Source organism: Eschrichtius robustus, chromosome 19, assembly GCF_028021215.1.
Source record: "Eschrichtius robustus isolate mEscRob2 chromosome 19, mEscRob2.pri, whole genome shotgun sequence".
NCBI classification, from domain to species: domain Eukaryota; kingdom Metazoa; phylum Chordata; class Mammalia; order Artiodactyla; family Eschrichtiidae; genus Eschrichtius; species Eschrichtius robustus.
The window spans coordinates 18,190,039-18,215,590 of record NC_090842.1 but is presented as its reverse complement, the minus strand read 5'-3'; the positions used below and the strand labels follow the sequence as shown (position 1 = coordinate 18,215,590).

Genomic DNA, 25,552 nt, shown 5'->3' with positions numbered 1-25,552 from the left:
ACTGAAAGTTGCTAAAGAGGGACTTCCCTGGTGGTGCAGTGGATAGGACTCCACACTCCCAATGCAGGGGGCCCGGGTTCGATCCCAGGTCAAGGAGCTAGATCCCACATGCATGCCACAACCGGGAGTTTACATGCCACAACTAAGGAGCCCACATGCCACAACTAAGGAGCTGGTGAGCCACAACTAAGGAGCCCTGGAGCCGTAACTGAAGAGCCCGCCTGCCACAGCTAAGACCCGGTGCAGCCAAATAAATAAATAAATGAATATTAAAGAAAAAAAAAGTTGCTAGAGAGTAGAGGATAAAGTGAGCAGAAAGTGCTAAAATCAGAGCCTTGGGGAACAAATACACTGTAGGGCTAGGAGGAGGAAGCAGGTATTAGAAAATAAATGGTCAGAAAGGAGGAGTAAAAACAGTTGATAGAGTGTATTGTCAGATGTTGGAATGGTCAAGAATAGGGATTGAGAAAAAGGGCCTTTAGATTGGGTGAGTAAGAAAACATGAGCTAGTCTTTAGAATGCAGTTTTATTCAGAAGAGATTAAGGAGCAAAAGGAGAAAATAGAAACAGCAAGCATAAAGTTTTTATTTTCAAGGAGTGGTAAAGAGAGGAAGGAACCAAGTCAGGGAGAGTAAGATCAAGACAAGGCATTTTCCAGTTTGAGTAAACTTGGTACTAATTTAGGCCGGTATTTCTATGGAAGACTTGTCTCTCATGGGTCTCCTGTCTCTTTTGCTGTTCCTTCTCTTATCCCCAGCCCCCTTATCCACCCTAAGGATAAGTCAACGCCCCTTCTCCAGTCTATCAGGGCATCTGAGTAGATCTACCTTCAGTAGAGAATCTGACCCTTCTCACCACCTCCACTCCTATCACCCTGGTCTAACTACCATAATCTCTCACATTTATTAACCTCCCAATTGGTCTTCCTGCTTCTGCCCTTGCCCTCTTTCACTCTATTTTCAACAAAGTAGTGAGAATGATTAAAATACAAGTTAGATCATATCACTGCTCAGCTTAAAACCTCCCAATGGCTTCCCAATTCAGAATAAAAGCCACAGTCCTTACAGTGACCTACATGAGCTGCCTCCCATTCCCTCTACCCTTATGTCCCTGTTTTCTCTCTTTCCCCCTCTATTACCCTGTGCTAGTCACACTGGCCTTACTTAATTTAACACTTTTCTCTCATCTGGAATGCTTCTCCCAAATATTCCCTTGACTGACTCCCCGCCTTCTTTAAGTCATTGCTCAAATGTCTTCATAAGGCAGCTCACCTAACCACCTTATTTACAGTCGCAAATTGACCCCCTTGCAGCACTCTGATCCGCCTTCCCTTACTGTTTACCCTTTTCCATAACACTTAATTTTTCATAACTTACTATATAATTTACTTATTTTAATTTTAATTTTTTAATTATGCAGTAAAATTGGCTGCCCCCCACCCCCCATATGGTATACACTTCTGTGAATTTTAACCCATGTATAAATTCTTGTGACCATCACCACAATGAGGATATAGGCTAGTTCTTCGCTCAAAAAAAACTCATCACATCTTCCCCATGCCTGTCTTCATACAGTTTTGTCTTTTCAGTAAGAGAATCATGCAGTATGTAACCTTTTGACACTGGCTTCTTTTACTCAGCATAATACCTTTGAGATTCATCCAAGTTGCTCGGTTAATTTTCCTTTTTTTTTTTTTTAATTTTATTTATTTATTTATTTATTTTTGGCTGCATTGGTCTTTGTTGCTGTGTGTGGGCTTTCTCTAGTTGCGGCGAGTGGGGGCTACTCTTTGTTGCGGTTTGCGAGCTTTGCATTACAGTGGCTTCTCTTGTTGCGGAGCATGGGCTCTAGGCACGTGGGCTTCAGTAACTGTGGCACGTGGGCTAAGTAGTTGTGGCTCTTGGGCTTATTTGCTCCACGGCGTGTGGGATCTTCCCGGACCAAGGCTCGAACCCGTGTCCCCTGCATTGGCAGGCGGATTCTTAACCACTGCGCCACCAGGGAATCCCCTCATTTTCCTTTTCATTGCCAAGTAATATTCTGTTCCCTGGCTGTACTGCAATTTATCCATTCACCCATTAAAGGAAATTTGGGTTGTTTCCAGTTTGGGCACTTAGGAATAGAGCTGATAAAAAACATTCATATATGTGAACATATATGAACATAAGTTTATGTGAATGTAAGTTTTTGTTTTTCTAGAATATAATTTACTTATTCATTACATTTATCCTTTTTTACTTTTGCATGTTTTGTTCATGGATATATTATTCTAGGTTCCCAAAACAGTTCCTGGCACATAGCAGGAGCTCAATAAATTAGAGAATGTGCAATGTTATTGATACTTTAAAATGGAAAGGTATAATGAAATCAGAGTCACTCTGAACACGTGTAAGGTTTACATCACCAAACCCTAGACTGTGCAGCCTACTCAGACCCTAAATGGCAAGAGACTTGAGCTGAAAGGCACCTGCAAGTTGAGAATGTAAAAGGCTTTTTACGAAAAATAAGTAATTCCTCCCTAATGCTTTTGGTGGCCATCTATCAGATTCCTGATTTGGAGGAGGAGCTTGGGATGAGGTCGAGGAGAAACTTCTCGGGAGAATACTTAAACAGTGATGTCAATGTAACTCACTTGTGAGACAAATGAAAAGCCAGCTCTTCCACCCTAAAGATAGGTCAGAAACAAACTTGTTTGCAAAAGCAGGGGAAATATTGGCACGATTCTCCCTACATTGTCTGATCCATTTAGTTTCACTTAAACTCATAGTAAAGGTCACTTGAAGAGATAAGAAAACGATAAGCATTAGAAATTAGAGAGGAAAATAATGATTATATGAGAGATTGATGTTTATAAGGGAAGGTGATTGATATACCAGAATACTTGTGTTCACAGCCATAGGCTACTTCTGCACTATAAAGTATCTTTTGGATAAGCTTTTAAAAGCCACATAAATGGCATTCAGTTTAAAATCAGATGCTGCCTAATGCCCCAAACCAGGATAGCAGTGTACCTTGTTAATATACATGGACCCCTGTAACCTTATTCATTCGAGCATGGAATTCAGTAAGAATCAGTTGGATCTTGGATCCTATCCCGTGCATTATAGTTTTAGAAGGTTCAACAAGGTTTTAGTTTAAGGTGGTTCCATGTTTAAAGTTTGAGCAAGTTTTCGGAATAAATTTTCTTCCTTTCTTAAATAAGGTTTTTTGTTTTTTGTATAAATGATATGGGCTCATCAAAGTTTCAAATATACACAACTACATAAAGAAAAAAAAAAGGCAGTCCTATGCATATTTCTAGGCACTATTGATATTTTGCTGAAAATCTTCCCAGATGTCTTTCCAGGTGTGTGTACAGTACATGTATATGTTTTTTGTCACTCTAAAGAGAAGGGATTATAGTGATGCTTTTAGGGTGGGGGAGAACCCCCTTCATTTTCAATAAGAGCGAGCAGTGCGTAAAAGAAAGATTAACTTCAGCAACTAAACACCTAAAATACTATAAACATCAGAGTTTAAGCATGTTGAGGATGATCTTTAACTATCAGGAAAAAGTGAAATAACTCTGAAATATATCACAGTTTCTTTTTTTTTAATTTATTTAAAGATTATTTATTTATTTATTTATTTAATTTGGCTGCGCCGGGTCTTATTTGCGTCACGCAGGATCTAGTTCCCCGACCAGGGATCGAACTCGGGCCCCCTGCATGGGGAGCGTGGATTCTTACCCACTGGACTACCAGGGAAGTCCCATATCACGGTTTCTTTTTTATTATTATTATTAATTTATTAATTTCTTTCTGGCTGCTTTGGGTCTTCGTTGCTGCGTGCAGGCTTTCTCTAGTTGCGGCGAGCGGGGGATACTCTTCATTGTGGTGCACAGGCTTCTCATTGCGGTGGCTTCTCTTGTTGCGGAGCACGGGCTTCCGGCGCACAGGCTCAGTAGTTGTGGCACACGGGCTTAGTAGCTCCGTGACATGCGGGATCTTTCCGAACCAGGGCTCGAACCCGTGTCTCCTGCATTGGCAGGCGGATTCTTAACCACTGCACCACCAGGGAAGTCCCCATATCACGGTTTCTGAGTTGACCTGAATGCCATGTGGCGGTGTAGAGACTTTGCTTATCCAGCCGGGTATCCAGGTTAAAGCACTGTGGCAACTGGGGAGGTCTAAGAACAGGACTCAGACAGAGCACCCTTAACTTTTCACCTTTCCTGAATCTCAGGTAAATTAGAAACAGATGTCTATTTATGGTTCTCCAGCCATTATGGATAACCAATTAGATGGGGGTATGGGTGCCATTGTCATCAACTCAAGTGAAACTCATTGCTCTTTTAATAAGGCCATGCAATAGGCTATGTGTGTATGCCTGTTTTATTTAAATATGTGTAGTAATCAACTCATTGATGCTACTCTGTGATCAAACGAACTTCTGAGTATATCATAAAGGGGGCTTTTCTAACCACTGTAGTATTCAGGAGTAGTCATTTAGAATGTCTTTAGTTTCCCCCAATTAGTAGCCCAAAAGTTAGTATACTGCCTTAAATGTTTGAAAAGTAACTCTCTGCCATTGGCAGTGACTAGAAACTGTAAGAATTTCTGCCAAAGTTATTGTGATCTAATTCTCTCTTGAAAGCACAAAGCTAAACTAAAGCATGTATTGAATGCCTGAGTCAGCTGCTCAAAGGATACACTGGTTGCGCCCCTGCTCATTTTTCTAGGATGAAAAAAATCTCCTTGGTGACCTGAAGCAGTTAGCTTTTACTCTCTCCACCTAGAAATACACATATTGTAACTATACATAGAAAGCACACACACATACAAGCACACACAAACTCTTTCTAAATGTTGGCATTAGCATTATTATATTTTCTAGAATTATGCTTAACTTCAGCAGATCTTCTTGAATAACTTATACGAAAATAATTTTGCCTCTTCTACTGATTGCTGTTTAAAATTTTTAACTTTTCTAGCTTTTTAACTTAGGGAAGGAGAAGAAAGGCACCTACTACTTATTGAATGTTTAGCATGTGCCTAGAATTTTTACTTGCTTAGTGTTACTGCCATTTTATAGATGAGGACTTCAGAACTGTCAAGTGAGGTCACATAGCTCTGAAGTAGCAAGCACAGTTAGTAGTTAGTATTTGAACAAGGTCTGATTCCAAAGGCCTCTCTGTCACCACATCATGTAGAGTGAGCGGTAGGATGCTATGCTTATAAAAGATTATTATCAATATTACTAAGTAAAAAAAGCAAGATGTGGAAACAGTAAGCATAATATACTACCATTGTGTGTATTTATGTATATACACATATGTGTGTCTATTTTCATACATGCTTAGCCTGTTGCTGGAAGACCATACAGTAATTGCCTCCAGGGATGGGAATTGGGCTGCTAGAAATACATACTCTTTATTATAAAACCTTTTATACCTTTTGAATTTTGTTTTTTTCTCTCTCTTTTTTAAAAAATTTATTTATTTTATTTATTTTTGGCTGCATTGGGCCTTCGTTGCTGTGTGCGGGCTTTCTCTAGTTGCAGCGAGCAGGGGCTACTCTTCGTTGCGGTGCGCGGGCTGCTCGTTGCGGTGGCTTCTCTTGTTGCAGAGCACGGGCTCTAGGCACATAGGCTTCAGTAGTTGTGGCACACAGGCTCAGTAGCTGTGGCTCGCGGGCTCTAGAGCGCAGGCTCAGTAGTTGTGGCGCGTGGGCTTAGTTGCTCTGCGACATGTGGGCTCTTCCCGGACCAGGGCTCGAACACTTGTCCCCTGCATTGGCAGGCGGATTCTTAACCACTGCGCCACCAGGGAAACCCTGAATTTTGTTTTATATGCATGTATTACCTATTCAAAAAAGAAACAATATTTTAAAGACTTGTTAGCTATGTTTTTAGAAACATAGCTGATTATTTTTTAGATTTAGTAATCTATTTCTTAGTAAAGTTTCATAGGCTTGTAAAGCTTCTAATGCTATAAAATATTAATACTAGCTATTATGATATTGATAAGCATTGATAATGATCATATCTTTCTAGTTTTTCAGTTCCCATGATACTACTCTAATGACCTACCACAGTGGAATTTGAGAGGAGGTAGATTACTGATGCAACATATATTGATGTTAGAAGAGGAAATGGTGACCGATTTATCTACATTCAATGATTTATTGACATTTTAATGCTTTTTAAGATTTTACTAAAAAAGGATTTAATAATCTTCAGTTTATCTAGTTTTCGAAATAAGAGCACAATGCCTCAAATGATAGTAGTTGCCAGTCATGAATGAGGTAAAAGAAGTATTTTATATGTCTTAAAACTGAACTTAAAAGAAAAACATTTCGCATATATTAAAAGCTATATCTTAATTTGGGGCTACCGTTAATAGAAATACCTTGTTTTTGACTATGTTTTTGTACTTGTTTTTCAAAGCTATAATGGTTTGTTTCCATAGCTGTCTCCCTTACTAGACTGGGCATTCCTTGAAGGCAGGGTCCATGCCTAAGTTACTCTTGTATTCTCAGTGGCTAGCCTAATGCCTGATACTTGGAAGGTAGCTAAAAATGTTGACTGAGTTGAATCGAACTGAAATAGAGATACATAGCTTAGTCTGGAGAAGAGAGAGATCATCTCAGTCTTCAGATATCTGAAGGGTTCTCATGTGGAAGAGATTAAGTTTGTTCTATATGGCCTCTGTAGTCAGCAAACCAATGGGTGGAAGTTTCAAGTTTCTAAATGTTGAGTTGTCTAAAGCTAGATGGGGCTGTCTCAGGAGGTACTGAATCTATCTCCAGATTCATTCATGATGGCCAACTACTGAGATAATTCAGGTATTTAATTGTTCATTTTTTCCTTCACTCATTTATTCAAACATTTACTGAGTAGGCACTGGTCTGGATGTTAGACACCACGATTGAATAAATTGTAAACCCTGCCTTTGGGGAACTCGCAGCCAGCAGGGGAACTGAAGTATTAACAAAGGATTACAACCCAGGGTGCTTAGAGGTTGCTACAGAAGAGTAATGGTAATACCCTGGAGAGCGTGAACAGGAAAGGCTGCTGAGGAGGTGACTCTTGAGTAGAGTTGACCAGGCCGACAAAGGGAGAAAGGAGTCCTAAGCAGAAGCAACAATATGCAAAGACTCAGAAGTTAAAGTTTTTAGGATAGAGCAGTGGTATATCATTTGGATTACATGTTCTTAAAGCACCCTCCAATCCTAAGATTCTGTGTGCTGGCTCTTTAACTTCGTGTATTTTTTCACTTCATGCCAGATAGTTCGTGTATGTATATATTTCAGTTGTTATTTTTCATAGGAAGCAAAAATACTAACCTTCTTCTTTGATTTTTGTTCATTAGTTAAATTCATCCGAGAAGTAACGCCATATATCAAGAAGCCATTGTTAGTATCAGATCTGCCATGGGAAGGTGCAGCTCCCCAGTCACCGAGCTTTAGTGGCAGCGAGGACTCCGGTTCTCCAAAACACCAGAACAGCACCAAGGACAGGAAGGTCATCCCTCTCAAAATGTGCTTTGCTGCTAGAAACCTAAGCATGCCGGACCTGGAAAACAGGTGAGCTGTACCTAAGGAGAACATCGTACTCACAGCTTTGCAAACTTACAGATATGTTGCAATATTACTTTCTCCCTTTGCGTATTTTTATGCAATAATATGACTGTTGACTAAATTATATAGAGGAAAACATCAGTCTGAGATGAGAGAATCATTTTTGGACTTCCATATTTAACTTACTTCACACATATATGTACATATATAGATCAATTTTGGATGAACACACAAGAAGCTTAATGATGGTTATGCCTGGGGAATGAAATGGGATTAGAAGGTAGAAGGAAAGAAGAGGCTTCTACTTTTCATTTTAAACCTTTCTGGAGTGTTATTATTAGTTTATTCATTATGAATAGTACTTAATAATTGAAAAAGTCTTGTCCAAGAAATTTTTAAAAATATCTCCTAGGAGGAAATTCCTTATACTATGGTTAGTGTAAAGAATCAGAGATCTTCATTATAGGTCAGACTGCATCAACTAGTAACGTGACTGTGGCAGGTTAGCTTCTTTTGACCTCAGTTTCCTCGTTTGTGAAATGAGAGCATTGGATTGGATAATTTCTAATGTCCCTCCTAGTTCTATCACCATTTGGGTTCTATGACTTTGTCTTCATTAATGCCATGATGTGGTACTGGTAAACCTAGTGTTAGGTTAGAGATGGGAAAAAAAGAGATAAAGAAACTAGTCCAAAGACATAGTTAAGGACAAACTTTTTATAATATACTTTCGCTTTTATGGTCTCCTCTGATCTGAATGCACAGCCTAATCGGGATGGGATGGTTCACAGAAGACAGCAAGAAGCTGAATGACCTTCTTGGGCATTTTAGGCCATGGGGACATGGAAGCTCCTGCTCTATAATATATTATGTGTATGCTGGAAAGAGTTGAGCTCTGCAATCACACAGACCTTGGTTTGAATCCAAACTAGGTCACCTGCTCCAAGGAAGGCTCTGAGCGAGTTCCTTCACCTCTATAAACCTCCATATTCTCAGTGATTAAAAAAAAAAAAATAAGAATAATGCTTAACTCAGTGTGCAGATTAAATGGGATAACACACATGAAGCCCTTTGCATAGAGCCAAACACATAGTAGGTTCTCAAGAAATAGTAGCTTAAAAAGTCTTAACTGCTAACTTTGTATACATACATACATATATAAATATATATATATATATATTGGCCACACCGTGCAGCTTGTGGGATCTTAGTTCCCTGACCAGGGATTGAACTCAAGCCCTCAGAGGTGAAAGTGCAGAGTCCTAACCACTGGACCGCCAGGGAATTCCCATGTATACATATTTTGAAAATTACATTCTGATATATTTGTATTGTTTTTATTTGCTTTCTTTTAAAAGTTCAAGACATAGAAATTACTTCTTGTTATATACAGGTTTATTTGTGAAAGATTGTGTGTATATTGAGTCATATGTAAATACAGAACAGCTTGATCTTTAAAGAAATGCTTTTTTTTTTTTTCATACAGTATGAATCTAATTTGTACTTATGCATACCAGGGTCGGCAATGGGGATAGATTGGGAGATTGGGATTGACATATAAACACTACTATGTATAAAATAGATAACTAATGAGAATAGACTGTAAAGCACAGGGAACTCTACTCAATGCTCTGTGGTGACCTAAGTGGGAAGGAAATCCAAGGAAGAGGGGATATATGTATATGTGTGGCTGATTCACTTTGTTGTACAGTGGAAACTAACACAACATTGTAAAGCAACTATGCTCCAATAAAAATAAAAAAGAAAAATAAAAAAATTAAAAAGAGTCTAATTTGTAAAGTAAATAATCAACTCTGCCTCTTAAATACAAATTAAAATTTTTTTCTCAAATGAGATATATTTATGTAGAGACTGTGATCTGTTAATCATGGACTTAAAAAAAATTATGTAGTTAGGACTATAGAGAAGGAATTAGAATAGAGTTACCATGTGATAAAGAGAACAAATAGCCATTAAATTTGTCATCTGATTGTCAGGCTGAGGAAAGTATTCAGGCTAAATCCCTTCATAATAAATCATTTCTTTTTTTTTTTTTTTTTATAAAGAGATTTCTTATTTTGATTAATTAATTTATTTATTTTTGGCTGTGTTGGGTCTTCGTTTCTGTGCGAGGGCTTTCTCTAGTTGTGGCAAGCGGGGGCCACTCTTCATCACGGTGCGCGGGCCTCTCACTATCGCGGCCTCTCTTGTTGCGGAGCACAGGCTCCAGATGCACAGGCTCAGTAGTTGTGGCTCACAGGCCCAGTTGCTCCGCGGCATGTGGGATCCTCCCAGACCAGGGCTCGAACCCGTGTCCCCTGCATTGGCAGGCAGACTCTCAACCACTGCGCCACCAGGGAAGCCCTCTTTTTTTTTTTTAATAAATAAATTTATTTATTTATTTTTGGCTGCTTTAGGTCTTGCTGTGTGCTGGCTTCCTCTAGTTGCGGCGAGCGGGGGCTACTCTTCGTTGCAATGTGTGGGCTTCTCATTGCAGCGGCTTCTCTTGTTGCGGAGCACAGGCTCTAGGCGCGTGGGCTTCAGTAGTTGTGGCACGCGGGCTCAGTGGTTGTTGCTCGCGGGCTCTAGATCACAGGCTCAGTAGTTGTGGCACATGGGCTTAGTAGCTCCGCGGCATGTGGGATCTTCCCAGACCAGGGCTCGAACACTTGTCCCCTGCATTGGCAGGCGGATCCTTAACCACTGTGCCACCAGGGAAGTCCCTATAAGTCATTTCTGAGAATGAGAATAGATTGTTGTCTTCGTCTGTTCAGGCTGCTGTAACAAAATACCATAAACTGGATGGCTTATAAACAACAGAAATTTATTTTTCACAGTTAGGGAAAAGCCTTGGAAGTCTAAGATCAAGGCACTGGCATATTTAGTGTCTAGCGAAGGCCCACTTCCTGATTCATAGATGGTCATTTTCTTGCTATGCCCTCACATGGCAGAGAAATCTAGACAGCTCCCTGGGGTCTCTCTCGTGAGAGCACTAATCCCATCTGTGAAGACTCTGCCCTCACGATCTAATCACCTCCCAGAGGCCCCATCATCTAATTTTGTCACATTCAGGGTTAGGATTTTAATATATGAATTTGAGGCAGGGACACAAACATTCAGTCTACAGCACCTGTAGTGCTGCTGATATATTTCTATAGCACGCTGGGGTTGTGGGAGTAGGGAGAGAAGGAAGGAGGAAGGTGATATGACTTGGCTGTATTGCTGAAAGTGGTGCTAGTTTATCATCCACTAAGACATCTTTTAGAGCTCAATAACCTTGACCTTTATTAAAACTTGGGGCTGCATTCTCTTTAGCGTATATGCTAAAGACATTTGGTGGATGGTCAAGTTTGAAATAGATTTTCAGAACCAACAGGAGAGGGCAGTTTGGGCTACAAGAGTTGTATCATCACCGTGCTCTTCAGTAAGATGATCAGTCTACTTATTACTATACAAGGATAGGTCTTAGAAGAGTTAGGCTTTTGCAGATTATCAGGCTTAATGCTGCAAAGTAATTTGTTTCCAAAGTTACTTAAAATACCAAATTTGGGGACTTCCATGGTGGTCACGTGGTTAAGACTCCACGTGCAGTGCTCTCAGTGCAGGGGGCATGGGTTCAGTCCCTGGTTGGGGAACTAAGATCCAGCATGCTGCATGGTGCGGCCAAAAAAAGAAAAAAAAATATCAAATTTGCAAATGATCTGCTTTTTGTAAAATAGAAGTTGGAAGAGATTCAAGGTTATTCTTATGTCACTCTTACTTGCATTCCAGTGTGCTTTCTAGAGAAAAAGAAAAGCAGTAGAATTGCAGGTACCTGGCAAAATTATACGTAACTTTGGTTATACCCACAGGAATGTGAACATCTATCCTAAGTGTCTTGGTAGAAAAAAATGTTCAGAGCCATTGACTAATTACACTGAAGTTAGGGTGATGGACTTTGTAACTTTAGGCAAACTATTTGTTTTCATAAGCCTTGGTTTCCTCCTGTATAAAATGAAAGGTTTCATGAGGATTAAATAAGAGAACAGTTATAAAATTGGCATAGTATGCTCTCAATATATTATTATTATAGGTGCTGTTGGTGTCCTTGTGACCTTAAGTAAGTCCCTTAATTTCTCTGTCCTCCTATTTTTTTCTTTCTGTAAAATGGACATAATAATGCTTGCTCAACTCTGTTCTTTTACTTCAAGGATAAATAAGATAGTATCTGTAAAATCACTTGGAGCTCTTTGATCCTTAAATTTATCTCAGCTCTGTCAAAGGAAATGTCATGACAGGTAACACAGCTGCAACATTTAAAGCCATGGAGAAAAACAGTTCATTTATGAATAGCAAAAATAAGTTTCATCAGGACATCTGTCACCAAGATATTTATCACATTGCAGCCTTATATAACTGACCATATTTCTATTTGAAAATCTTAATCTTCCACATAGTCTTTTGTAAAACTCTGACAAGGAATAGGCTTAGATGTTCCCTAATCTGGAAAATAATTATGAATCTGGTATTTAAGCCGTACATAGGCAAGTGGATTCCCATCATTCTTAATTTTTTCCCTAACAATTTATTATGAAAATCTTCAAACATACAGCAAAGTCGAAAGAATTTTATAGTCAACACTCATTTTTCCACCACATAGATTCTACCATTAACATTTTACTATATATACTTTATCATGGATTGGCCCACCTATCCGTCCGTCAATCCATCTTAATTTTCTTTGATGCATTTCAAAGTGAATTGCACACATTAGAATACTTCTCTCTACTCAAGCATGCATATAGAGTTCAGTGTTTTCGCTGTAGCTTTCTTCTTTTGAGACAATATTTGCATACAATAAAATACACAAATCCTAAATTTTGACAGATGCATAAAATTATGTAACCCAAGCCTATCAAGATACAGGACATTACTGTTACCTTGGAAAGTTTTCTTTTGCCCCTTCCCAGTCAATTCCCTCTCCCACCTTCCAAGGCTACTACTGTTCTGACTTGCTGTCATAGATCTGTTTCAACTATTCTAAAACTTCATGTAAATGTAGTCATATCATATGTACTTTTTTGTGATAGAATTATTTAACTCAGCGTAAGAATTTTGAGATTCATTCTTCTTGTTGCATGTAACAATAGCTCTTTCTCTTTTATTGCTGAGTAGTGTTATGTTTTATGAATATAACATAGTTTCTTTATCCATTTTCCTATTCATGGATACCTGAGCTATTTCCAGTTTGGAGCTAATATTAATAAAGTTACTGTGAATATTTTTGTTCAGCTCTTGTGGGCATACATTTTTATTTCTCTTGGATAAATTCTTAGGAGTGAAACTGCTGGCTCAAAGAGTAGGTGTATGTTTAGTTTTTTAAAAAACTGCCAGGCTTTTTTCCAGAGTGGTTGTGCCATTTTACATGCCCACCAGCAGTGTGCAAGAGTTTCCATTGCTTCACATCCTTGCCAGCATTGGTAGTGTCAGTCTTTTTAATATTAACTATATTAACTATTAATATTAAATATTCTGATGGGTGTGTAGTGGAATCTCCTTGTGGTTCATCCTTCATTTTAATGTAAAGACTTCACTTTCTAGATAAAAAACTTATTTGACATGAGAGGAAAGCGTCCTTTTTTTCTGTTTTACTACATTGATTCAGTTTCACTATCTAGAGCTGAGAAAAAGTGCTGACCATCAGAATGAATAAGTAAAGAGGGGGAGGAAGTTTATTCGCTTCTTCCACCTCTAGTCCTCAAGACCTCACTAAATGCTTCTGATAGTTATAAGCGGTTCATTGTGGAAAGTGAAAGCTAAATAAATAATGACAAAGTCCAGGGAGAGAACATGAGCCTGTTCCTTAGCAAACAGCATTGTGGGCAGTGCGGAGTTTAGCGAGGACAAGGTGTTCTTAAACGCTGCTTTTCGGAAATGTAAATCTGTTATCATTGAGCTGGTTCACAATGTCTGGGTCATCTTCACTTTGGCTGTTTTCCATGTAAAAGGTAAATTTTGGCTTTATGATGTATAAAACAACATGATTATTACTAAATTGAACACATAAGTTATGTCATAGACTTTACTAAGCAGAAGAAATAAGCAGGCTAAACTTAAGAATCCTATGCTTCTGTGGACCTAAACATGATCTGATTCATCTGATCAGAATGTAATTGCATTTCTCAGGAAATCCTCAGTGGTCTGACCAGAGGCCAGAACTCTTCACACTGTAGCTGTCTCCTCCTCTCTCCTGTGGGCCCAAACAATGACTGGCAGACTGCCTCCGAACTTTTATTTGTAGAATTTTCATTTGAATTTGTCTTTTAAAACAGCAGTAGACGTTAGGAAACACTTTGTCCCCTTTATCAGCTCTAGGGGCTGCTTCTTCAAAGGCAGACTTCTGGATCCTAGAATCATTAGTCCTATTTTGGAGTTTATTTTCTGTTTCTTCTAATTTAATTTTCTATTTTACAATCACTTTTTAAGAAACACTGCAAAATTTCTCTTTTCATGAAAAATTGGTGATTCTGTCCTGGGAACTGTTTTATTTCCTGTTTTCATCTTTTTCCAGCCTAGTGGTCCCATGATCTTTTCCTGCTTAATCAGGTTAAGTTTATTTTATATCAGACTTATTTTCCTTTCTTTCAGTTATTAATAAGTAGGATCTTTAACATCGGGATTTTCAGAGTTTAAACTGTGGCAAAGGAGCTGTGTCTGAGAGACTCTCCCAGGAACTGTATGAGGTATAAAGGCTTTTTCAGAAGGTGAATGTTTTGTGTCCGGAGAAGGATGAACTGATTCCTGCCTTTAGCGCTAAGTAGGTCAGTAGGAGGAGTGAAAGAAATTTTTTGTCATGGTTTTGCAACAACTTTTAGCATGCGATTAAGGATGTTAAGCTGGTTACAGTGCCAAAGCAACCAGCTGGAAATAAATAGCCTCTGTAGAAAACAACTAGCCTGGTATAGGGTCTAAATTAAGGACATCACTGGCTCTTGCACTCAGTTTGGTGGAATGAGGGTGGATATGAATCTTCTTCTGGGTTGAGGGTGGGGCAGTCACTGGCCGCTGCGGGTGGGGAATGCTGAAACAGTCAGCCGGCCTCTTTATTTTAGCTGAGTGCTTTACTCCCACTTCCAGCGGTAACTGGTGCCTCCAGTTCCCCAGCCTCTTCAGGATTCTGCAACATGGATCAGCTTGGATTTGACTCTCCCCACTTTTCTTAGGTCTGCTCTGTCTGTTTGCCAGCTTCCAAAATTTTGTTGTAGTCGCTCTTCTCCTCTTCTCCCTGAGCTTGTAGGATTATGCTTTTTAAAAATTCCCTTTAAAGTTTGGTGGTGACTTCTTAGATACAACACCAAAAGCACAGTACATAAAAGAAAAAATTCATAAGTTGAACTTCATTAAAATTAAAAACTTCTGCTCTGTAACAGACACTGTGTACTAGGCTTCTCCAGAGAAAGAAGCAACAGGATGGATAGATAGTTAGATAGATTTATTTATTTATTATAGGAATTAGCTCATGCAATTGTGGAGACCAAGAAGTCCCATGATCCATTGTCTGCAGGCTGGAGAAACAGGAAAGCCAGTCTTATGATTCACCCTGAGTTCAAAGGCCCAAGAACCAGGAACACCAATGTGTGAGGGCAGGAGAAAAAGATGGTTGTCCAACTCAAGAAGAGAGCAAACTTGCCCCCCCCCCCGCTTTTTTTTATTCTATTCATGCCCTCAGTGAATTGGATGATGCCCACCTGCATTGTCGAGGGCTATCTTCTTTACTCAGTCTACTGATGATGCAAATCTATTCCAGAAACACCCTCACAGACACCCCCAGAAATGTTTTACCAGCTACCGGGACATCCCTTAGCCCAGGCAAGTTAACACATAAAATTAACCGTCACACACTGTTAAGAGAACGAAAAGATAAGCTACAGACTGGGAGAAAATCTTTGTGAAATACATATCAGGTAAAGGACTGATATCCAAAATTTACAAAGAATTCCTAAAGCTCAACAATAAGAAAACAACCCAGTTTTAAAATGGACAACAGATCTGATCTGAACAGACACTTCACCAAAGAAGATCTACAGGGCAAATAAGCATATGAAAGGTGCTCAAATCATATGCCATTAGGGAATTGCAAATTAAAACAATGAGATACCACTATACACATATTAGAATGGCCAAAATCCACCTGACAGTACCACGTGCTGGCAAAGATGTATAGAAACAGAAAGGCTTATTCATTGATGGTAGGAACGCAAAATGGTACGGCTACTTTGGAAGACAGTTTGGCAGTTTCTTACAAAGCTAAACGTCGTCTTACCATGTGACCCAGCAGTTGTGCTCCTTGGTATTTACCCAGAGGAGTCAAAAACTTACGTCCACACAAAAACCTACACACAAATGCTTTAATCGTAATTGCCAAAACTTGAAAACAACCAAGAGGTCCTTCAATAAATAGGTGAATGGATAAACAAACTGTGGTTCATCCAGACAGTAGAATATTATTCAGTGATAAAAAAAAGTGAGCTGTCAAGCCACAGAAGACATGGAGGAACCTTAAATGCATATTGCTAAGTGAAAGAAGCCAGTCTGAAAAGCTTACGTACTGTATGATTCCTTGGAAACAGTAAAAGGATCAGCAGTTGCCAGGAGTTCAGAGCCAGGGAGTGAGTGTAATATACTATTTTAAATCTTCCCATAATAAATGTATAACTATTTTTCTTTTAGAAAATATAATCATTTTTTTAGCCAACAAATATTTTTGTTAAGGACCATGACGGCAACAATTGATATAGTGGAAAATAACATTAAAAAGAAAAAACATTATAAAGTAATATAGAGGACTAAATAAAGGTCAACATGAATGTTAAGCTATTTGTCAGAAATCTCTTTTCTTCTTCTACTTTTGCTGAGCTTTTAGGATGGAGGTGTTCCTCCTGACTAGGAGTGGGTCCTCCTGGTGAGCTCTGTGTAGTCTCATCCTTCTTGGGTCCAATTAAACCTCCCCAGGCCATTTCTCTATTGTAATCCATCTTACATCCCACCATAAAATTATTATTATTATTTTTTTTTTTTTTTGGCCACACCAAGTGGCTTGTGGGATATATATATATCACATTTTGTTTATCCATTCCATCAATGGACATTTGGGTTGTTTCCACCTTTTGGTTATTGTGAATGATGCCTCTGTGAACCTAGGTGTACAGATATCTCATAAAATTATTTTTAATTCATTGTTTTGATCATATCGTTCCCTTGTTGAGAATCCTCAGTGATTCCATGTTGCTTACCAATTAATATTCAGACTTAACCTGCTATTCAAAACCCTCTAAATTTTAATCCCAAGCTACTTCTCACTGTATTTAGCTATAGGATAGGAAATCAAATAAATTCATCCAAACTGTAACTAAAACAGAAAGCAGGATAGCTTATGACTTGCTGTCTAAAGATACCTCAGGTGTGGGCTTTGTGAAGTGTTTTGGCTGGTCACAGATCTTATTTTATGTTTTGACTATTTTCTAGAACTTTCTGGCCTACTTGGCTATTGCCCTAGAACTGTGAAGGCATATAAAACATGGATAGACTGGTGGCTAGACCTTCAGGTAGCTAGAAGGGTAAGTCTAGTGGGAGGGCATTGAGTGGGTAAGTAGGTAGGTACCAGGTAGATGTGTTTATAAATTGTCTCACAGCATGACACCAGCTTGGTAAGTGTGCCCCAGAGGTGTAGAGGCCTCCATTGCAGTCCTGCTTTGCTACTACCATCTTGGGAGTGCCTTTTTTAGCCAGGAACTTTGTGGTAGTCATCACAGTTCTTTATAGAAGTAGTTTTTGTAACCTGTAATTGTGTATTAGTTAATTATAAATTTTCTGCCTTCCCCATTAGATGATAGTCCCAGTGAGAGTAGAGACTAGTTTTTTTGCCTATCTTTTTCACTGCTGTATCTCTAACACAGTGTCAAGCATAGTATCTGGCATACAGTAGGTTCTCAATAAATGTTTATTTAAGAAAGGGTGGACTGACCAGAGTTCAAATGAGAATGAATGTTTGCCATATTAAGTATGGCAAATTAAAATTTGGAATTGTAAAGGAATTTCTAAACAGGACAAAAGAGAGGGATGCAAACTTCAAGGCAGAAATGCTAGTGTACATGTAAACTGGTCATCTTTGACAGGTGGTGTGGGATCTGGTGACAGTGCTGCAAGGAAGCAAAAACTATCTTCAGAAAGATGAAAGAATAAAAAGATCTCTCCTTGGTCAGTGGCAGTTTGTCAGTTTCCAGCCTACCAAATTATTTTTCCATTTTAAAAGATATGTGTGTTCACTGTTAGAACACAGCAGTGTATATATGTTAGTCATTTATTGAATGATTTTTAAAATTCATCTTGGCAAAAACTTTGATCAAAACACAAAATAGTACCCAACAAATTGCTTTATAAGGAATTTGTTGAGTGTACTTTTTAAAAAATTTACATAATTCCTAAAAGTTACTTTTGAAGTATAGATTGTTCACAGTTGAGTATTAACAAATAATAGTCATAGAGTTGAAGATCTCTTAACTATTCTTCTACTATGACTCAGTGGATGATTTAATCATATAATGTTACCCAGACCCTCAAAAACAATTTCAAATTTTTGTAAAGAGTGATTCTTCAGCTATTTTCTTTATTTCACACAGTGGAAATTTCAGTTCACTGTTTGGCAGTAGGTTCTATATACCTAGCAATACTGTATACCAGAGTTTTCTAAGTATTTAAAAAAATATTAGTTCTTTCTTTACAATGTGCCTATGAGATTCAGCAAGCACACTTTCCATTTCTTTGACATGGAAATTAAGGCAAAGTGCAGTGTTCTACTACAGACTCTACAGTAGGTTCCCTTATCTTAGATCATTACGTTAATACTGAAACAACAGACCCAGCAGTTAGTCTTTCCAATGATGATCTTTCCACATGTGGATTTCTCTGGAATTGGACCCTAAGGAATTAAGAGAAAGTATTTATATTCTGGAATGTAAAAGTAGATTTTCAGTTGTGTATGTTAAACCGTGGCAGGTTTGATGGCTTCTGATCTAGCTCACTTTTTTTTTCCTTTTTCCACACAGATTGATAGAGCTACATTCTCCTGATAGCAGGAACACGTTGATCCTACGTTGCAAGGATACAGCCACAGCACACTCCTGGTTCGTAGCTATCCACACCAACATAATGGCTCTCCTCCCACAGGTGTTGGCTGAACTCAATGCCATGCTTGGTGCAACCAGTACAGCAGGAGGCAGCAAGGAGGTTAAGCACATTGCCTGGCTGGCAGAACAGGTAGGCTGGGAGGCAGGGCAGGGTCTCACCGGGTCACTACTCAGAGCCAGGATGGTTCCCCCATTTCGTATGTCTGTAATGTTTATCATGCAGTCAGGCCCTGGGTATCTAGCTTGCAGATCTTTTGTTAGTCTTTTGTTTCTCCTCCCCTAGTGTTTAGTTGTTTGTTGCTAATTATCACCTCCACCAGAAGAACTGACTGTCATGATAATCATCATCATAACATAACTAAAAAGGGGTTCTTAGTAACATCTGTATCCTTAATGACTGAAGATAATTTTCACGGTTTTAGAATAGGATCAGCAAACTTCTTCTACAAAGGGCTATTAGTGCTACAACTACTTGGCTCTGCCATTATAGCAAGAAAACAGTCATAGACAATATGAACATGAATAGATGTGACTGTGTTTCAATAAAACTTTATTTACAAAAAGAGGTAGTGGGCTGTATTTGGCCCACAAGTCATAGTTTCCCAATTCCTGTACTAGTCTACTGACAGAGTTTCAGGGACAACAGGCTTACTCCCCTGGTCTGGGAAAATTATAAAATATACAAAACACTTTACAAGCCATTAAACATGTGTAGTTGTCGTCTACAACTGAAAAATGAAGAGAGGAGAAACAAGAAAACCTAAGTAGATGTTGGGTAAAGGGAAAGGAAGGATATAATCCAAGTTAGTTTAGATCCAAATTTGGCAAAAGGGAGACTAAAAGTTCTACATGATGTTACAATACGTCCTTTTTCTTTCTGGGCCTTCACTGTCAGCTGGGCCAGAGGGAGTTGAAAACAGAAGACAGAATAGGGATTCAGAGATGAGTGTTCAAGTGCTAGCTCTGTTTTTCGCTGGTTTTAGATCTTTTTAAAAGTGCCTTCATATCTTTGCATCCTAGTTCCTTCGTGTGTGCAAGGGAGCAGGGATTGCATCAGTATCAGCCCAGGCAGGTTTTGTTCTTTTGCGTTGTTGTTTTGTTTTAAATACAGTTTCCCAGGTCTGGCTTCTCATGTTCCCCATCAAGAGTTCACATTTGGTAGACCGATGGTGGGGCCTGGAAATCTCATTTGACTCCCCAGGTGATTGTGTAGTGGATTTTGGACTCCACTGATTTAGTTTTTTTTCAGCCGTGAAATTTTACGAACATTCCAAATAATGATTCTAATAAATTAGAACACAGAATTAGTACTGTGATGATTTCTAGGAGGCATAATTAGAATAACTAAGCAGAAGAAACTAATGAAAATCATGGTATAAGTATTTACGACTTTGAAAGTTTTAGTCTTTTAGTTGTGTTTATCATTGTTTCTATATTTTTATATGCTGGTTGAAAAACTCGATTGAGTGGTAATTGTTCTGTGCTTTCAGCAATGTTAGAAATCTTCATGATTTTAAAAAGGTAATACATTCACATAGTTCCAAGGTCAGAATAAAAAGTTAATAGGTGATGTCTTACTCTCCTTCTGGTCCCCCAGCCACCTAATTCCTACCCCTTTGAGCCCAGAGAAGTAATCACTTTCATTCCTTTCTACTGAGTCTTTTGAGAGTTTCTTTATGCAAATAAAAGCAATTATGAATATATATTCTTCTTTTTCTCTTTTGTAAAAGAAGATGGCATATTTGCACACTACTTTATACCTTACTGGTTTCTTTCATTAAGCAATATATCTTTCCATATCAAAGCACAGAGAGCATTCTTTTTTACAACTGTATAGTTTTCCATTGTGTGGCTGTAGTTAAATAAGCACACCCCCCAGTTTTGTTGTCGTAATCTTTTGCCATTACAAAGAATGCTATAATGAATAACCTTGTAGTTTTTCCTTTCACACATGTGCTTTCCAAACTCTTTGGTTCCTGAGTTCAGATAGATCAGATAACAAGGGAATACATTATCTGAATGTATTTGGTTCTTAAGTTTCTAGTAGTGAGCAGTAAAACTTTGGTTAGAAAGGGGTTTATCCAAAGTTTTACATCATTTCCTGAGCTTTGATTGTTAGTTCATAGAACAGGGGATATTTCTATACCTGTAGGATAAATCCCAGAAGCGCAGGTTCAAAGGGTATATTAGTAATCTATCTCTATAAAACAAATTACCCCCAAGAGTTAGTGACTTTGAAATAACATTTACCTCCCACAGTTTCTAAGGATCAGGAATCTGGTAGCAGTTTAGCTGCCTGGTTCTGGCCTGGGACGCTTCATGAAGTTGCAGTCAAGCTGTCAGCAAGGGTGGCAGTCATCTGAGGGCTTGACTGGGTTGGCAGGTCCACTTCCAACAGGATTCATTTATATAGCTGTTGGCAGGAGGTCTCAGTTTCTTACTGCTTGTTGGCAGAAGTCCTCAGTTCCTTTCTATGCAGGCCTTTCCACAAGATTGGCTGAGTGTCCTCAAGATATGGCTGTGGGTTTTTGTCAGAGCAAGTGATCTGACAGAGAGAACAAGATGGAAGCCACAATACCTTTTATGACCTAGTCTCTTCTCTATTCTTTTCATTAGAAGTGAATTACTAAGTCCAGTCTATACCCCAGGGCTCCGGCTCTTAAAGGGAAGAATGGTAAAGAATTTGTGGACATCTTTTTAAACTACCACAAAAGGTATATGCATTTGTAATTTTGATAAATATTGCCAAATTTACCTTCCATCAAGATTGAACTAATTTAAATTCCCACCAGCAACGTATGAGGGTTGCCAGACCTTTAAAGTGAACTTAATTTGGTTTATGCTACATACAGACAAGTAGAAAGTAGAAAGGAGAAAAATAAAGCCACAAATTCATCACAATCTGCCCTTTATGGACTGTATTTATGTGTGTGTTTCCTCCACTCAGTTGTGAGCTCTTGGAAGATAGGAGCACATTTTTCCCAAATCTTTAGCCCCCAGAGAACTTAGCCTAATGCTTTGTAAATAGTAGATGTTCACTAATTTTTTCCTTTGTCTACATATATACATGCAAAAAGCAAGCAAACAAGTCATTAATTATAAAATACTGTCCAAGAACACAAGCTCAGGGTTGGAAAATAATACTAAGTCAAAAAGTTTCAATTTCTTTAAAAATAGTATCACGGAACTAATCCAAAGTGCTGTTTCTAAACTATTCATGATTTTTACTTTTTCCAAGTAGTTGTTTGGGTTACCCAAATCAAATACACTTAGAATAAGTTGTTCAAGCAAGACTGGATACCATTTCTCAGAGGTATTGTAATGAACTTACATATCTGATAAGAGTTGCCTTTTTTAACAGTAAGATTGTTTAATTCTATGAGTATGAAAATGGTCAGGATAATTTTAGATCATGTAATCTTTTTAAAATAGGTAAGCATTTCTTTTAGCAATAGATGTGTTTCCTGAAAAGCTTGCATATAAATGAAACTGTTTCAGTTGTAAAGAAAAGATAGTTATCATTTATTTAACTTTAAATGATCTCTCCTTAACTTATCTGTTTGTTATTTCACATTGTCATAAATTGAGTTTGCTTAAAATAGGGAAAACCTATGCTACAGATGTTTGGTAACCAATAGATAATCTGTTCTGTGCAAGGCACTTCTATCTCTTTACTGATACTTATTTTTATGTGACTGATAGTTTACCTTTTAGTTGGTTATATTCTTATGAGGGAATCTTCTTTAAGTCCAACAAATGAGGGGACATACGTTACCTACGAAATAAGTATTTTTAAGCATTTGAGTGTTGGTAGAAAAGCCAAGACAGGCAAAGAAAGCTTTGTTTTCACAGTTCCTACCTTGTCCCTGGTTATTCTCAAACTGCGTAAAGACTCAATTTAGGAACATATACACTAAATCAGGATTAGTGGAACAATTTATTTTTTGCTCTATGTTTTCTATTGTAATAATAAAATATGTAAATAGCAGAAGTACATCACCTCTTAAAAAGATTTGTGGGATGAAGAGATTTAGGGAATGAATAATAACTATTATTAATTTTTCATCTTTAGTGCTATTCAACTCTAGTTATTAGAAAATAAAATTTGGAGAAGGCTATTGTTTGGCCAGGTGTATGCATGTGTGGTTATTGAAACACAAGCAAACCAGAACCCTAACTTTAGTATCCCTTTTTTCTCTGGCCAAAAACTCGATAGTGGGGAAAAAAAACACCTCATAGTGGAGTCCCAAGGCTGCTTGTACTGATACCACAACCAAAAACACATACTACATACAGCAGGTGGCATTTTGATTCCAGTGAAAGCAAACAGTATCCTTATAAGTTAAGGCAAATAGGCAACAGAATGACTTAAACTGAGGTTTTATTTTTCTCCAATGGCAAGTAGAAGAGGGAAAAGATATTCTCCAAAAACTAAGGACTCAAAAGAGCTAAAGAATAAACACTTTTTAAAAATTGTTAATTGAAAAAAAAGTTCTCTGTCTTGAAATTGCTTATGGCTTGTATTGGCATTAGCAGTTTTCCTTTCTCTTCTTTGGGAAGAAATACATTTAATTTAGGTTTTCTAAATGCATATACTCTGATCTAGTGTTCAAAATCTCTCTTATAACTTAGCAAAAAAAATTAATTAAAAAAATCAGATAGTCATTTTATCCCTTTGGGAAGATACATTTTTACATTATTTTCCCTATGAAATATTATCCATAACAATCTCAGAGACAAAGACTTAGTAGTGCACATAAACTAGAAATCCCTTCAGGGTATCTGTGACCCCAAAATTTAAGAATCCAGGAGAACCTCTTTACAGCTGTTACTCTCCCTCCAGACATTACTCTAGACTAATATAGAGTCTTAGAAAACTTGGGTTCACTGGTAAGGAAAGTATTAATTATTTCTACCATACTTTGCTTGAATTCTCAGGGTTGAGTCATATATTTTGTGCTTTCAGCACAGGGTCGAACATGAGTAACTTCACTGGCTGGAATTCATTTCCCCTTCCTGGAATCAGCTCATGGCTCTAGCTAGGAGAAAAGCGTCCCAGTGGTAGATGTTATAGCACAGAACCGAACCACTCAGGTCACTTTTCAGATTATAGATGTATTCTTAAGGTGCCCTGACGTGTTCAAATTACCTTCAGAAGTCATTAAGGAAGAGAAAATAAAAAGCAGATCTGAAGACAAGTAAGAGACAAGTGATTCATCAATTTAAATTCACCTTGAAGCCATCAGTGATAGTGAGCAGAAAAGATGAGGGTTAAAATACTCTGTTGTTAAGCGTTCCCTGCTCAAAGGTCTCATCTTATGAAGGCAAACATTTTGATGATACCAGGGCTTTTCTTGAACATAGTCTTTTGTTTTTTAGTCTTGGATCCTTGACAATATGTATAAGTAGTGGTTGTTTTCCTACGTTTTTAAACCATCATAGAGATAACTGAGCTTTATGCAATTAAATGCAATGGTATACTTGAAACTGAAACATAAACTTCCTGAACTATAATGGGGAACTCTTTGACAATAGTTTATATCAGTGTTTTCCGAAATACAGCATTGTTGGTCATATCGGCATTTAAAAAAGGTAAAATAGAAATTAGCAGAGTACGTTGCACAAAGTATAGGAATTGTGTTGTTTTGGAAATTTTTAAATTCAGTATTTATATGTATGTGTTGAGTTGCAGTGTAAAATGTATTTCTTATTGTAGGTCTTGATCAAAAATATTTGAAAAACAATGATGTTTATATTATACAGCCTCATTTGGTAATAGTTTCTATCCTGTACTTAGAAGATGTTACTCCCACATCAGACATATTAAAACTATTATCATTTTGAACAGAGTACTATGTATTTAATTAGAATTGGTGATAATTAGTTATTGTGGAATAGGGAGAAAACTGTGTCATATCATTAGAAAATGTCTGTAACTCACTCAGGGAGAGCTTTCTCAAACTACACAATCCACCTCACACCTCCCAGTGGAGAATCCCTGCCAGTGGGAAGGAAGGAACCTGATGGGATGTTTCCTTTTCCTCACATCTGTTAGGAAGGGGAAGCAGAATAGAGACCCACTATCTTAGGCCATCACTGAAGGAACTTTTACAGTTACAGATCACTATAGTTAGCTCTACTTTCTGGATTTCACCACTGTAACAGGCAAAACTAGATGGTGGAAGACAACAGTGGAGACCTGTCCTCATGGCTGTGACTGAGAAGGATTTGCTGCTTTATGACTGTATGCCGTGGACAAGGGATGCCTGGGCATCACCGTGTCATAGCTACCCTCTTGTTGCCACAAGGTAAGACTAAAGACAAAAAAATAAAATGTCTATCCTCCTCTAAACCTACTAAAGAATTTTAAAATGAATTCTATTATCTTTTAGGTGGCTAAAATAGCATTTAAGTAGCTGATGTAGTTGATTTAGACAAAAACCTTTCTTTCACAACCTTATTATTTTGCAGCTCCTAGCTCAAAATAAATGGTTTCTGTCACTAGTATTTTTGTGTGTATTTTTTAAGTTGTTGAAGCAGCTTCCTAACTGCTCTTTTCAAGACTTGCTTAGTCATGAAGATAAGTAAATAGTGGTTTTTTTTTCCTTTACTTTATTGACTGTGACTAGAAAACCACTGAAATTGTGGCAGCATTTTGACTGAGTGATGAAATCATTTAAACAAGACTGTGGTACTGTGGATAAACCACACAACTCAACCAAAACATTCTTCAACTTCTCTTTCTAGTATAAGAGTACATAATTTTGATTCCATCAAATAAACATTTATTTGACCTGAAGCAACAGGATGTTTCTAGCATGTCCAATG

General features: G+C 38.0%; 1 protein-coding gene across 1 annotated transcript in view; it reads left to right on the top strand.

Moving 5' to 3' along the window:
* Positions 1–25,552, top strand: part of SNTB2 (syntrophin beta 2) — a 100,480-nt gene that overhangs the window by 36,192 nt on the left and 38,736 nt on the right. Inside the window, exons 2-4 of the mRNA XM_068527353.1 lie at positions 7,352–7,565; positions 18,644–18,854; positions 24,890–25,032. Of these exons, the coding sequence (XP_068383454.1) occupies positions 7,352–7,565; positions 18,644–18,854; positions 24,890–25,032 (568 nt within the window). The remainder of the gene's footprint in view (positions 1–7,351; positions 7,566–18,643; positions 18,855–24,889; positions 25,033–25,552) is intronic.